The sequence below is a fragment of the Cervus elaphus genome, chromosome 3 (assembly GCF_910594005.1).
Source record: "Cervus elaphus chromosome 3, mCerEla1.1, whole genome shotgun sequence".
Classification (NCBI taxonomy): Eukaryota; Metazoa; Chordata; class Mammalia; order Artiodactyla; family Cervidae; genus Cervus; species Cervus elaphus.
The window spans coordinates 41,029,732-41,044,573 of NC_057817.1; the positions used below are offsets into that span (position 1 = coordinate 41,029,732).

Below are 14,842 nucleotides of genomic sequence, written 5' to 3' on the forward strand. Positions count from 1 at the left end.
CACTGCCCCCAACCCTTAAGCGGCCGAGAGTGGGCAGTCCAGAAGCGAGGATTCGGCTCATCTGCTGTCGGGCACAGTGTAGGGGGGACCTCCGCGGACTCGGAGGGCGAGATGAGGATCACCGATAAATGGGAAAGGGGTGGGCTTATGACGCGGGATTTAGGAACAGGCGTGGGTGTGAAGAGGCGGAGGTAAAGCACAAACCGCTTGCCAAGCCGGCCAGCGGTTTGTTCTACTAGACGGCTGGGGTCTGTGTCTGATGCCCCCAAGCCCGCTACGCTGCCCAGTGGCTCCGCCGAGCCCGAAGCCTAGATCGCGGAGTGTCCTCGGCTCGGGCTGAGGGGGCAGGGAAGCCGAAAGCCGGGTGCGCCACTTCAGCAGCCTCAGCTTCTGCGGGCCTGTTCCCTCGCGGCTCTGCACTGAGATCCGCCTCTTCTCTGCCTCCCCCTTTCCGCGAACTGCCTCCGCCTCCTTCCTCTGCCTCCACCCCTCAATCCCCAGCCCTGTTTGTCTAGAGCTGGGCTAGGTGCCCTGGGTCGGCCGGAGCTCTGGATGTGGGTGCCAGACGATTCCACGGCGCCTCTCAAGATGGACAGCCGCTACACCAGCTCCGTGGGCCTCGGGGATTTAAACCAGCTGAGCGCGGCCATCCCGGCCACGCGAGTGGAGGTGTCCGTGTCTTGCAGGTGAGGACGCAGCCCTTCCCCTCCGTCCTTTGTCCTCACATCTACTGGGTCGGTAGCGTTTGGCGAGCGCGCAGGGTACGCCGAGGCTCCGCGAGGGTGAGAAGTTGCGCCCTGAGTGGGAAATAGCCCAGTTGTGGGTCTCGAGTCACCGCCGGATCGAGTGGCAGAGCGAAGAGCCAGAATCAGGAGCGAGTGGTGGGCTGTGGGACTGAGGCTTCATTTTTTGGGGGGGAAATGTTGTAAAAGTTGGCCGGGCTGTGACTCAGCGGCGGGAACCCCTGGCCGCCGCCCACTTGACGAGCCCTTTTTCACGTCCCAAACTCGAGCCGCGGGGTTGGATGATGACAGGAAGGGCACAGCATTGCCAAAAGCGCTGGTGACCAATGCGCGCAGCGGCCCGGGACTCCCTCTGCTAGGCTCTGCAAACCCGAGGTTGGCACAGTTGGCTCCAAACCAGGCGGCTTCCTCCCCACCCACTTCCCGGAGCCATCCAGCTTGCTTCCCCGCCTCCTCGCCCCCACCGCCCCCGGGGGAGCCTTTTTGCCTTTGACCTACTACGTAGAGATTTCGACCGCAGCCTTACCTAAACTGTGGGAAGTCACGACTTTCTGCCTGCAAGTGTATAAATTTGAGTGCCTGTAAAAATCTACACTCTGCTGTGCATTTCAAACTCCTTTGGCTGACGTTCTTTGGGTCCGTTTCCTTGTAAATAAAGTAGCGTGATTGCTATATCGCAGATGGTTTTAAGATGACAACACTGACTGGAGCCCACTCCCATGTTTGCAGACTTCGATCTTTCTCAGTGGAAAACAACCTGTACACTTTCTTGTTTTTAAAGCCCTCAAATCCTTTCCTTCCTTTTTTAAGGGGAAAAAAAAAGGAAGAAATCTTGAAGAAATCTAATAAACATGGTTAAGTCTCGATGTAAATAAGCCCCTAGGCTTAAAATACTATCAATTTAGTGATATTTAATTTTGCATTGTCACAAGACTAAACCCGAAAACCAGAAGAATGATTTAAGGCTGACTTCAGCCCATTAAACACTAATGCTGATGGTGATAGCTAAATGATGCCTGAGATTTCTGTCCGTTGAACAAGTGAAATTGTATGGAAAATTCTTCTTAAACATTAATTTCTAGATCTTTTTCTCTTTTCTGAAGCTGGCTTTGGATGCTAGAGGGAGGTTATCAGTATTTAACAGGTAATGCATAGCCTGAAGTCCTACAATAACAGCATTTTCTAAAGTTCTTATTTTCTCCTGAAATCCTGTAAATCTGAGTGGCATGTGGCCTGTATGAGGAATGAAGATAAATGTTAACTCTAAATTTCCCATAAACTTTTTAGGGGTTGTGGGGAAATTAGCTAGTCTTCCTGCCAATAAGGTCCATATTTAACCTGTCCCCCCCGCCCCGCCCCCCATGTTTGTTTGCTGTGGGTGTGGTGCTGGAATCCTGGTCAATTGGCTTTAATCCAGTTTCCTTCAGCTTGCTACCTCTGAAACTGGAGATCCCCTTGTTTCACCCCCTTTTTTTTTATACCATTGATTTCATGTATTGTTGTTAACTTTTAATGTTCAAAAAGAATAGTTCTGGAAGAGAACCAAAGTACTGGTAGTACTTATATTGTTGATAATTGAATCTTGTGATGATAGATGATGGTGTCCCTGGGCCTTTGGCATAAGAGATCTGGTTATACATTCTGGCTTTATATATATTCTGATGTCTAAAATGAAGATAATTTTGGCATTTATCTTATATAGGGTATTATCAGAGTTTAATAAAATGATATCTGAAAAATACTGACACAGTGTAGACATGAAAATGTTACAGTGTTAAAAATAGTAGCTATTATTATGATATTGGAAATAGTATTTATTGAATCAGTGTATTGCACTTGGTTCAGCTACGGAATTCTGGAAATAGTACTTCTCTTTTGAACTTCAATAAATTGGTTAAAGAAGACAGGGATAGAGGCAGAGCATATTTCCTAGATTGTCTGTGGGGATTTTATCTAGCAACAAGGCACAATTGTAGGTCCCTTAGCCTTATTATAGGCAAGCAGAGCAAGGAATCACCTTGCTGTTTCATACTGAAGACTTCTGATGATTTGCTGATGACCCTTTTGATAACCTCCTTTCATTGTGCCCAGCTTAAGATTTTTTTAAAAGCTTTATGATGTTTGCATCTTCATTTTGAGTGAGGTGAGAAAATCAACAATTGAAGCTTGAAGTCAAATATAATTCATGGAAATCATTTAGTCTGTTCACTAAGGAAGTGTTTGAGTGTATTTTATGTTTAGCACTGTGCCATGTTCCATGAGAAATGCATAAGTTCTCTAAAAAAGTAAAATCTTGTTGGGAGATAAATATAATATTGTGTAACACATAATAACATAGGACTAAATCCAAAGATGAGGTTCATGAAGAGGAATGGAAGAGGTCATTGTGGAACAGAGTACTTGGAATGTGCTACAAAGAGGAGATGGGGCATGAGCGGAGACAAGACAGATTGGCATGGTTAGTGTGAGACAAAGAGCGGTGGAGTTTCTGTAGTAGCTACAAAGTTGGTGTGTTAAAGTGACACATGTTTTCTAGCTGTATTTATGCAGAGATAAAGCTCTTACTCTTTGACTTACCTTCTACTCATTATTCAGCTCTTCTTGCATTCATTTAAAAAATTTGTTAATTTGTAAGTTTTAAGATTTTTAAATTATTGGGTTACCTAATTAAAATGTCTATAGATGAAATGACACAACCTTAGAAACATAAAATAACATTCCTGTTTTATTCTGAAAACAGATAATTATAAAATGAAGGTAAAAACAATGGGAGAAGTAATAGGCAGTAATTAACCGTTTTCTTGGAGACCTTGGTTTGTTGCACTGTTTCTCACACATTATTTTGATGATTTTGTTATTGGCATATCATTTTGATAAACCAATGAGAAACTGGCTTATCAAGTATAAAAACAGGGATGCTGCCGCTGCTGCTGCTAAGTCACTTCAGTCGTGTCCGACTCTTAGAGACCCCATGGACTGCAGCCTACCAGGCTCCTCCGTCCATGGGATTTTCCAGGCAAGAGTACTGGAGTGGGGTGCCATCGCCTTCTCCAAAAGCAGGGATAGCAGTCTATATTTCTAGACTTTGTAGATTAGATATCACAAGTGAATCTTATTGAAGCAATAATCCTATAATGGTGATAAAATTAATTTTAAAATCTAGTGTGGAAGGAAGAATACAAAGTGGAAAGTAATGAGTGCTTATTTTGTTCTAGGAGTTCTAAAAAGCACTTCCTGACCTGGCTTTACCTGTCTTGCCTACTCTCCCACTACTCCTCACATACAAGCTCTATGACTGAACATAGTGTCAACTTAAAAAATAGTCACAACTTGCAAGTTGAGAGTTATGTTTTATTTGGTAGGAATTTTTAGGACTTCAAGCCCAGGAGACAGCTTCTCAAATGGCTTTGAGAAAACTGCTCCTCGGAGGCACAGGGAGGAGTCAGGTTATATGGAAGTTTGCAACTAGGGGAAGGTAGTCTGAACATCAAAAGATTATTGTTAATTATGGAAAACCACATATCTCAAGTTAAGGAATTTAGCGCTTTTCTGTGTATGGGAAGACGCAAGAGTCTGGGCTTACTGAAATTATTCCTTTCATATGCATCCCAGCTAATCTGGGACAAGTTGCTCACCAAGGGGACTGGCTGATGGCTGCCGGATTGTTTTTCTTGGGTGCCCTTTGGGCTCAGAAATTCACATTTGGAGGGCCGGAATCACAGATTGCTGTGATATCCTTATTAGTTGATACAGCAGGAAATACTCCATTTCACAATAGCCTAACAACTATATGCTTACTATATGCAAAAGTTGGCGCCAGATAAAAGTTGACCACAGAACAGTGCTAAGAGGTACAGTCTCAAAGCATGTTTTGTTATCCTTTTGAAACAAACTTTCTTTGCATGTGTGGCTGTGCACGTCATTTTCTCTGCCCTGAATGTCCCTTCCTCCATTCCCTTCTTTTCTTGATTAGCATTGTCTCCTTCTTCCAGACTTCAGATATAACATAATTTTCTATCATGGTCCTCTCCCAAGCTGTATTTTGCTATATTCTCAGAGCAGCTGGAAATGGGAGCCTACTCCAGTATTCTTGCCTGGGAAATCTCATGGGCAGAGGAGCCTGGCAGGTCTCTGTCGTCTTCTTGAGGGCAAGTTTTGCCTCCTTCAAGTTTATGCATTCTGAACTTGGCACAGAATAAGTAGTCAATAAATACTAGAAGCTGTAATTCTCTGAATGAATCATCTGGCATGGGATAGAGGTTTGCTTGTTAAAATACAGACTCTTAGATTCCAAATTAGACCTACTGAATGAAAATGTCTGGAACTAAGGCCCAGGAATCTGTACCTTTAGTATGTTTACCATGTGCTGGTTACACACATTAAACTAAAAAAAAAAATATTGGTGGAATGAACAAATCTGTGAATAAATCAACACTGAACCTAGTAGTCAGAAATTTCCATTTGCCTTGTATAGTGTCATTAGTGATTCATTCTCAACTTGTACACCCACCCCAGCAAGCTGACAAGATGTCAGGCTCTCTTGGCACTGCAGTCTTCTCAGACACCTCATATATATATATATATGTTTTAATTGGAGGATAATTGCTTTACAATGCTATGTTGGTTTCTGTTCTACAACAACGTGAATCACCAGAGAGCATGGAACTTAGTTCCCTATATTATACAGCTGCTTCCCTCTAACAATCTGTTTTACACACGGCAGTATATTTGTCAGTGCTATTCTCCCAGTTCATCCCACTTTCTCCTTTCCCCACTGTGTCCACAAGTCTGCCCTTTACATCTGTGTCTCTGTTCCCGCCGTGCAATAGGTTCATCAGTACCATTTTTCTGGATTCCACATATATGTGTTAATGTATATTTGTTTTTCTCTTCCTGATTTACTTCACTCTGTACAACAGGCTGTAGGTTCATCCACCTCACTACTGCTGACTCAGATTTGTTCCTCTAATGGCTGTGTGATATTCCGTTGTGTAGATGTACCACAACTTTTTTATCCATTCATCTGTTGATGGATATATAGGTTGCTTCCATGTCCTGGCTATTGTAAATAATGCTGCTATGATCATTGGGGTACATGTATCTTTTTGAATTATGGTTTTCTCAGGGAATATGCTCAGGAGTGGGATTGCTGGGTCATATGGTAGTTTTATTCCTAGTTTTTTAAGAAATCCATATTGTACTCAATAGTGGCTATATCAGTTTACCTTCCTACCAGCAGTGCAGAAGGATTCCCTTTTCTTCATCCTCTCCAGCATTTACTGTTTGTAGATTTTTTTAAGGATGGCCATTCTGACTGGTAAGAGGTGGTATCTCGTTGTAATTTTGATTTGCATTTCTCTAATATGTGATGTTGAGCATATTTTCATCTATTTGTCAGTCATCTGTATGTCTTCTTTGTCAGACACCTCATATTACATAAGGTTTATGCATTGTCTTTGGGAACTTTTTTACCAGACTTTTTTTTTTTTTTTTTTTTACCATTTTTCTATACACCAGAAGTTTTAATTTACTAGTTTGATGAGTTTATGTCTCTGTGACTATAGTTACTTGGTTTGGATTAACAATACTGTCAATTAAAAAAAAAAAAAAAACACATGCAACCTAAAACTTGAGGGTCAGGTTTTATTCGGTGAGAATGCTAGGACTGGGAGATATATCTCAGGTGACCCTGAGAGTCACTGACTCAGAGGAAGCAGGGGGGGAGCCAAGTATATACATGTTTGTAGGAGGGGCAGGTAATCTGAACATTAAAAGATTACTGCTAATTAAGAGAAAGTTAAATCTCTCAAGAGTTTTAGAGGTTAAATCTAAAGAGTTTTAGTGATCTTCTATGTATGGGAAGAGATTTAGAGATCTTCTAAATAAAGAGATTTAGTGATCTTCTATATATGGGAAGCTGCAAGCATCCAGGCTTGTGAAATCATTTCATTCACATGTATCTATCTCTCTGGGGCCAATTCTGCTTTCTTTATTATTCACATACTAGTTACTTGTATACTGTAAATGATGGTGAATGTGGCAGATGGCCACCTACCTCTCACTTCCCTCTAGCTCCTCTGTGCTCACTGGGGAAGAAGTAGCTGATGGCTTTCAAATAACTGGCTTTCTTGCACCTGAGCTCAGAAATTTTCATTTGGAAAAGACTTGTTTACTGGTAGAGCATAGAGGAGAAAACATTTCATTTCATAGTCTCTCCCCATGGTTGGAAATTCGACCATATTGGGAGATATTTCATAATCATTGCTTCATTTTGTCCCATGGTGCTGGGAGACTGAGCCTAGGTCAGGTGGAAATTTTTTGTTGGTAAGTCATTCTGCATGTTAATTTCTGGATTAGGCCCACTGATGGATAATAAAAAGATTCTCTGAATCCTCTATCTTCTAACCTAATAGAATCCAGGAGATATTTCCCTTGTTGTTTCTTCCTACACCTAGAGTCACGCTATTACAATTATTCTACATTATAAATGTGATCTGTTTCTTCAAGTTGTTTAGCTGTCATTAATTTGGCTGGGGCCTGGTTATACATCATCTAATACAAGAGACAACAATCTTATGAAATAAACTGATTGCAAGCAATATAGCTAATAACTTGTTAAAGTTACAAGTAGGGATTCAAACCATGAGCTTCCAAAATGAAACTGTCTTCCTAAAAGATCACCAAAGCCAGGAAGTGGATCATCTAAGGCAGCAATATAATTCTTGCTGTGAGTCATTAAATGTGTTATATTAGAGTATTCATCTGGTATGAAAACATAGCATTTAGTTTGATTTATAGCACCATTGCCCCCTTGAGATATGCTAAGGATATCAAGGGCCGTACGATTTTGTAATACAGCTTTTCTCCACATGCTGCTAAGTCACTTCAGTCGTGTCTGACTCTGTGCGACCCCATAGACAGCAGCCCACCAGGCTCCCCCATCCCTGGGATTCTCCAGGCAAGAACACTGGAGTGGTTTGCCATTTCCTTCTCCAATGAGTTAAAGTGAAAAGTGAAAGAAGTCGCTTAGTCATGTCTGACTCTTAGCGACCCCATGGACTGCAGCCTACCAGGCTCCTCCATCCACGGGATTTTCCAGGCAAGAGTACTGGAGTGGGGTGCCATTGCCTTCTCCGTTTCTCCACATAGAGACTCAGAATTTAGTAGGCTAATAGCCTGGCTGCTATCATTTAAGGCCTTTTGAGTGAATTCTGTTCATGGGGTTCTTGAGGCAAGAATACTGAAGTGGTTTTCCATTCCCTTCTCCAGCGGACCACATTCTGTCAGACCTCGCCACCATGACCAATCCGTCTTGGGTGGCTCCACACAGCATGGCACAGTTTCATTGAGTTAGACATGACTGTGGTCCTGTGATCAGATTGGCTAGTTTTCTGTGATTATGGCTTTAGTGTGTGTGCCCTCTGATGCCCTCTCACAACACCTACCATCTACTTGGGTTACTCTTACCTTGGACGTGGGGTATCTCCTCATGGCTGCTCCAGCAAAGTGCAGCCGCTGCTCCTTACCTTGGAGGAGCGGTATCTCCTCATGGCCACCCCTCCTGACCTTGAACATGGAGTAGCTTCTCTCAGCCCTCTTGTACCTGCTCAGCAGCCGCTCCTTGGACGTGGGGTTGCTCCTCTAGGCCGTGCTTCTGCGTGGTACCTACTACTGTGGGCCAGAATCCCTTAGAAGAAATGGAGTAGCCATCATGGTCAAAAGAGTCCAAAATGCAGTACTCGGAGACAATCTCAAAAACGACAGAAAGATCTCTGTTGGTCTCCAAGGCAAACCGTTCAATATCACGGTAATCTAAGCCTATGCCCCAACCAGTAACGCTAAAGAAGCTGAAGTTGAACGGGTTCTTTGAAGACCTAGAAGACCTTTTAGAACTAACACCCCATAAAGATGTCCTTTTCATTATAGGGGACTGGAATGCAAAAGTAGGAAGTCAAGAAACACCTGGAGTAACAGGCAAATTTGGCCTTGTAGTACGGAATGAAGCAGGGCAAAGGCTAATAGAGTTTTGCCAAGAGAATGCATTGATCATAGCAAACACCCTCTTCCAACAACACAAGAGAAGACTCTTCACATGGACATCACCAGATGGACAACACCGAAATCAGATTGATTATATTCTGTGCAGCCAAAGATGGAGAAACTCTATACTACCTGCAAAAACAAGACCGGGAGCTGACTGTGGCTCAGATCATGAACTCCTTATTGCCAAATTCAGACTTAAATTGAAGAAAGTAGGGGAAACCACTAGATCATTCACGTATGACCTAAATCAAATCCCTTATGACTGTACAGTGGAAGTGAGAAATAGATTTAAGGGACTAGGTCTGATAGACAGAGTGCCTGATGAACTATGGACGGAGGTTCATGACATTGTACAGGAGACAGAGATCAAGACCATCCCCATGGAAAAGAAATGCAAAAAAGCAAAATGGTTGTCTGAGGAGGCCTTACAAATAGCTGTGAAAAGAAAAGAAGTGAAAAGCGAAGGAGAAAAGGAAAGATATTCCCATTTGAATGCAGAGTTGCCAAGAAAAACAAGGAGAGATAAGAAAGCCTTCCTCAGGGATCAATGCAAAGAAATAGAGAAAAACAACAGAATGGGAAAGACTAGAGATCTCTTCAAGAAAATTAGAGATACCAAGGGAACATTTCATGCAAATATGGGCTCAATAAAGGACAGAAATGGTATGGACCTAACAGAAGCAGAAGATATTAAGAGGAGGTGGCAAGAATATACAGAAGAACTGTACAAAAAGATCTTCACGACCTAGATAATCATGATGGTGTGACCACTCACCTAGAGACAGACATCCTGGAACGTGAAGTCAGTGGGCTTTAGAAAGCATCACTATGAACAAAGCTAGTGGAGGTGATGGAATTCCAGTTGAGCTATTTCAAATCCTAAAAGGTGATGCTGTGAAAGTGTTGCACTCAACATGGCAGCAAATTTGGAAAATTCAGCAATAGACACAGGACTGGAAAAGGTCAGTTTTCATTCCAATCCCAAAGAAAGGCAATGCCAAAGATTTCTCAAACTACCACATAATTGCACTCATCTCACACACTAGCAAAGTAAGCTCAAAATTCTCCAAGCCAGGCTTCATCAATACATGAACTGTGAACTTCCAGATGTTCAAGCTGGTTTTAGAAAAGGCAGAGGAACCAGAGATCAAATTGCAAACATCTGCTGGATCATCAAAAAAGCAAGAGAGTTCCAGAAAAACATCTACTCTGCTTTATGGACTATGCCAAAGCCTTTGACTGTGTGGATAACAATAAACTGTGGAAAATTCTGAAAGAGATGGGAATACCAGACCACCTGGCCTGCCTCTTGAGAAACCTATATGCAGGTCAGGAAGCAAAAGTTAGAACTGGACATGGAACAACAGACTGGTTCCAGATAGGAAAATGAGTACGTCAAGGCTGTATATTGTCACCCTGCTTATTTAACTTATATGCAGAGTACATCATGAGAACGCTGGGCTGGAAGAAGCATAAGCTGGAATCAAGATTGCCCGGAGAAATATAAATAACCACAGATATGCAGATGACACCACCCTTATGGCAGAAAGTGAAGAAGAACTATAAAGCCTCTTGATGAAAGTGAAAGAGGAGCATGAAAAAATTGGTTTAAAGCTCAACATTCAGAAAACTAAGATCATGGCATCTGGTCCCATCACTTCATGGCAAATAGATGGGGAAACAGTGGAAACAGTGGCTGACTTTATTTTTCTGGGCTCCAGAATCACTACAGAGGGTGATTGCAGCCATGAAATTAAAAGACTCCTTGGAAGGAAAGTTATGACCAACCTAGATAGCATGTTAAAAAGCAGAGACATAACTTTGCCAACAAAGGTCCATCTGGTCATGGCTATGGTTTTTCCAGTGGTCATGTATCAATGTGACAGTTGGACTATGAAGAAAGCTGAGTGCCAAAGAATTGATGCTTTTGAACTGTTGTGTTGGAGAAGACTCTTGGCAGTCCCTTGGACTGCAAGGAGTTTCAACCAGTCCATCCTAAAGTAGATCAGCCCTGGGTGTTCATTGGAAGGACTGATGCTGAAGCTGAAACTCCAATACTTTGGCCACCTCATGCAAAGAGTTGACTCATTGGAAAAGAACCTGATGCTGGGAGAGATTGGGGGCAGGAGGAGAAGGGAATGACAGAGGATGATATGGCTGGATGGCATCACTGACTTGATGGGCATGAGTTTGAGTAAACTCCGGGAGTTGGTGATGGACAGGGAGGCCTGGCGTGCTGTGATTCATGGAGTTGCAAAGAGTCGGACACGACTGAGCGACTGAACTGAACTGAGTGAATTCTGTTAAGGCTTCAATGTGAGAAATAATATTTTCTCACATTGTAAAGAAGGTGCAAAAGTAGCTGCTAAGTGATCGTACCAGTGAAATACAGATCTCTTGGTTTTTCAGGCTCATATTGATGGTAAATTGCTGGAGTTAGAGTTTGTACATAAATGACCTTGAGCCTAAGGGAATCCTAAAGTATACCCTTCTAGCCCTCTTGGCAGAAGCCAGGGTCATAAATTTGACCCGCAAAGCCATTGAGTCCCATTAGTTGCCAGCCCGTTTATTACTAGTCTTCTAACCCAATCTGTTTCATATCAATCACTGTCTTGAAAGACATGGTACACTGGCAGTTTTCCTGATACCCAGCCTAATTTTCTAGCTTAATTAAGTTGATTTTCTTTGGTAAGATTTAATTGTTCTAAGCATAGGGGGGCCTTTAGGCTTAGATAACCATAGCCTACTGATAGCAGATAAAGCCATCCCGTAACTGAGGAAGTGTCCCTCCTAAAAGTCTAGAGTTTACATTTTTTTTTAAGTAGAATTTAGCCTGTTGTTCTGACTGAACTAGAATAACCTTAAGGGAAAATTCATATTTATGGCCAGGGTTAGAATAAGTGTGTTTGACTGGGCAAGTAAGTGATTCCCATCTAGTGATGGTAGCCCAAACAGAAAACTGCAATTCCTTTCTAAAATAAACTTTCTAAGAGCCATCCAATCAGAACTTTGGTGGGGAGAAACCCACCGAGGTAAACCAGAGGGTAATGGATGCACGAATTGACCACAACCCAACAATTTGATTGATTTCTAAAATTTGCATAAGATTGTGCCAATGATAGAAAAAAAAGCATTTGATTTACGTGCAAGAGTCCAAGAGAACAAGAAGAAAACATTATGAACAATCGTACAGGTCAGGTCCAGGATCTCGGTTCAGTTGTCTACTTCTGATGTCATCTTCTCGTCCTGGCGTTGGTCTTTCCCTGTTACCAGAGCACTGCTTTAAGGTGAGTTTGAAAGTCAGCAGTTCTGTTTTTATACCAGTCTCATGCAGAAGCCCTTTTTAGGTGAGAATTATGAATTCAAGAGCCAATTCCCTGTCTCCCAGGCTTGAGTTCTAACATTCCCACTGAATAAAACTTAACTCTCAACTTTTAGGTTGCCCATATGTTTTTAGTTAGCAATACCTTCCTCAATAAGGTGTTAGAAATATACTTTTCAATGGCATGCTGCAACTGGCTTAAATGGGATTGAAATAGGAATTTATGTGCTGCTAGTTAAACAAAATGACTGTAAAAATGTAAGTTATATAAGCATAAAGTTAGATTACAGTAAAACAAAGTTAAGGCATACTCAAAAGTTATTACTTTCTATTTTAGTAACGTTTTGTTAGACATCTAGACTCTTTGCTATCATCTGTGCTCTATTTTTTAATCTGTGGGTTGAGAATATTATGCATTCATGTGCTAACTGCTCATCTCATTTCAATCCATGTTCAGTGACATCACATTTGGTAGCTTGAAATTGACCATAGTGGGAATATTTATATTATGGAAAGTGACAAACACTGCAAATCAGAGTTTGATTTATTGTTTTGTTGTTGTCTACACATAAGACCTTCTGTGGGAATTAATTGGTTCTACAGAATTTTTAAGAAAAGTATTATATATATTATTATTTGTAAATTGTGTGCTCATCTACACATACTTTATATCAATAAAATTTATGTAAATTATGTACACACAGCACATACATGCATTTAGCTTTTTGGGGGAAAACCTGTGGTTAAATATATTTGCACATCACTGTTTATAGGCCTTTTATAAAAGATACAGCATTAAAAGGGAAAATTATTGCTGTTGTTAGATTGTCACTATTAGAGATGATGGTATCAAGTTTGGCTCTGTCTCTGGTTTTACTCTTTACTATAAGTGGGGTTGTGTGGTCTTTTATAATCTATAAAAATTTTGGCAGCCTGCAAGTATATTGTGAGTGAAATAAGAAGATGATTGAAATTTTGTATACTTTTTCCTTTCTTCTCCTTTTCATGTGGCCCTTTCTATATCCTTATTCTTCTTTACTTTGAAGTTTTTGTTTCTCCATCTACTAGTGGAATGTACTTTGCAAATTTATATGTTATAGTTCCAACTCATTTAGTGATTCATTGACCACTGGGGGAAGCAAGTTGAGATTTGAAGAGACAGAATTTGATTGGTACAGTGAGAAATGGTCTAGTTTGAAACAGATACTGATGCTGTTTTGAAATCTTTGGTGAAAGAGAATCAAAGTGCTCAAACACAATTGGCAGCTCCACCCCAGTCCACATTGGTTTATTTCTTAGACACACTTTACCATTCTTTTGTCAGACAAAATGTTTGATGTTAGCATGTAAGTAGTGTTTCAAATGATGCTGATAAATTATAAAGTTATCATGAGCTAGGAAAATAAGTCACAATGTGGGAGTTGCCTAGGTATATCTTAGCAGAGAAAAACTTTGCTCATGTTCTGTCAGTAGTTTGGTCCACCCTGCATGTATGTATGTATGTGTGTATGTATATATATATATATATTTATATTAATGCTAAAATATATGCTATATATAAAAATATTATATATGTATAATATATATATTAGCATTAATATACAAACAGCCTTGTGATGTCGAGAATGTGCATCTAGAAGCAATTCACAAAGCAGGGCCCCATGAGAGAGGGTGCTAAAGCTGTGCTTTTTTAGGTATGCTGTTTGTGGCTTAACAGTCAGAAACCTGAATTCCTTACTTGATTTTATTCAAGTCAGAGAAGAAAAACAGTTCCTCTCAAAGAGGTTTTATTCATTTGTTAGCCTGTTTTATAACAAGAGCCAGTTTGTGCACTCTTGAGGAGATGGGTGTGGAACTAGACCACATGAGCCTCTTTGTTTCTGTTTCTTCATTTGTAGAGTGGAGATAGCAATAGTCCCTGCCTCTTATATTCATTTTGAGGGTTACATAAGCTAATAAAGCTTCATGATTAAAATAATGTTTCTCATGTAATTGCAAATAGATGTAAGCACAAAATAAAAATCACCCAGTATTTCATCAAGCTATATCTGTTTAGTTCATTTCTCTCTGTTAGGAGGTGAAGATATTGAGTAATAGCCTCCGCACTGAGAAGGAATTTTGAGAGTGAAAAAAGGAGCAAGCAAATGAAGTTTCTGTTATGAAGTTTACTGTGGGTAACGTATAGGCAGGAAAGATGGGGTGGACAGAAGATCCAGAGGCATTGACCACTGCACTCTGCACTGCCAAAAGGGATACAGGGGATTCTAAAGGGGCCAAAGGTAAAAACAGAATCTGACTACCGAGTGAGAAGCATATCCACAGTCTAGAACTGGGGGCACCCACCCAGCTTAACCATCTCAGCAAAAGGCACTCTTCAGCTTTCATTTTAAATGAAGGCAAGGGTAAAAGGGAACTCATTCTGGCTTGAGTGCATTAGTTTGTGAGTTAGGCTAAATCTCAGTCAGGTGGAAAGGACTGCAGACCTAAGATGGAGCTGACAAGGTGGAGCCAGCTAAACACTCCACCCCCACCATCGATATGGCCCACACTATCTTTATCCACCATTCTTCCAAGAATACTCTAGAGCCAGATAGGAGTTTACCTGCCGTCCCCACACATTGTCCCCATGTTATAAGGTTGAAAGACAATGACCCCTGACATTACTTCAGCAAAGGACATTGGCAGCAATCTATACACCTGTAAGTCAGAGCAGTTGTGGATGTCAGCATAGGTG

At 41.3% G+C, this 14,842-nt stretch overlaps 1 protein-coding gene across 1 annotated transcript in view; it reads left to right on the top strand.

Annotated features, from left to right (window-relative positions):
• Positions 1-224: 224 nt before the first annotated feature.
• Positions 225-14,842, top strand: part of CPNE8 (copine 8) — a 260,899-nt gene continuing 246,281 nt past the window's right edge. Inside the window, exon 1 of the mRNA XM_043887094.1 lies at positions 225-686. Coding sequence (XP_043743029.1) covers positions 553-686 — 134 coding nt within the window. The 5' untranslated portion in view covers positions 225-552. The remainder of the gene's footprint in view (positions 687-14,842) is intronic.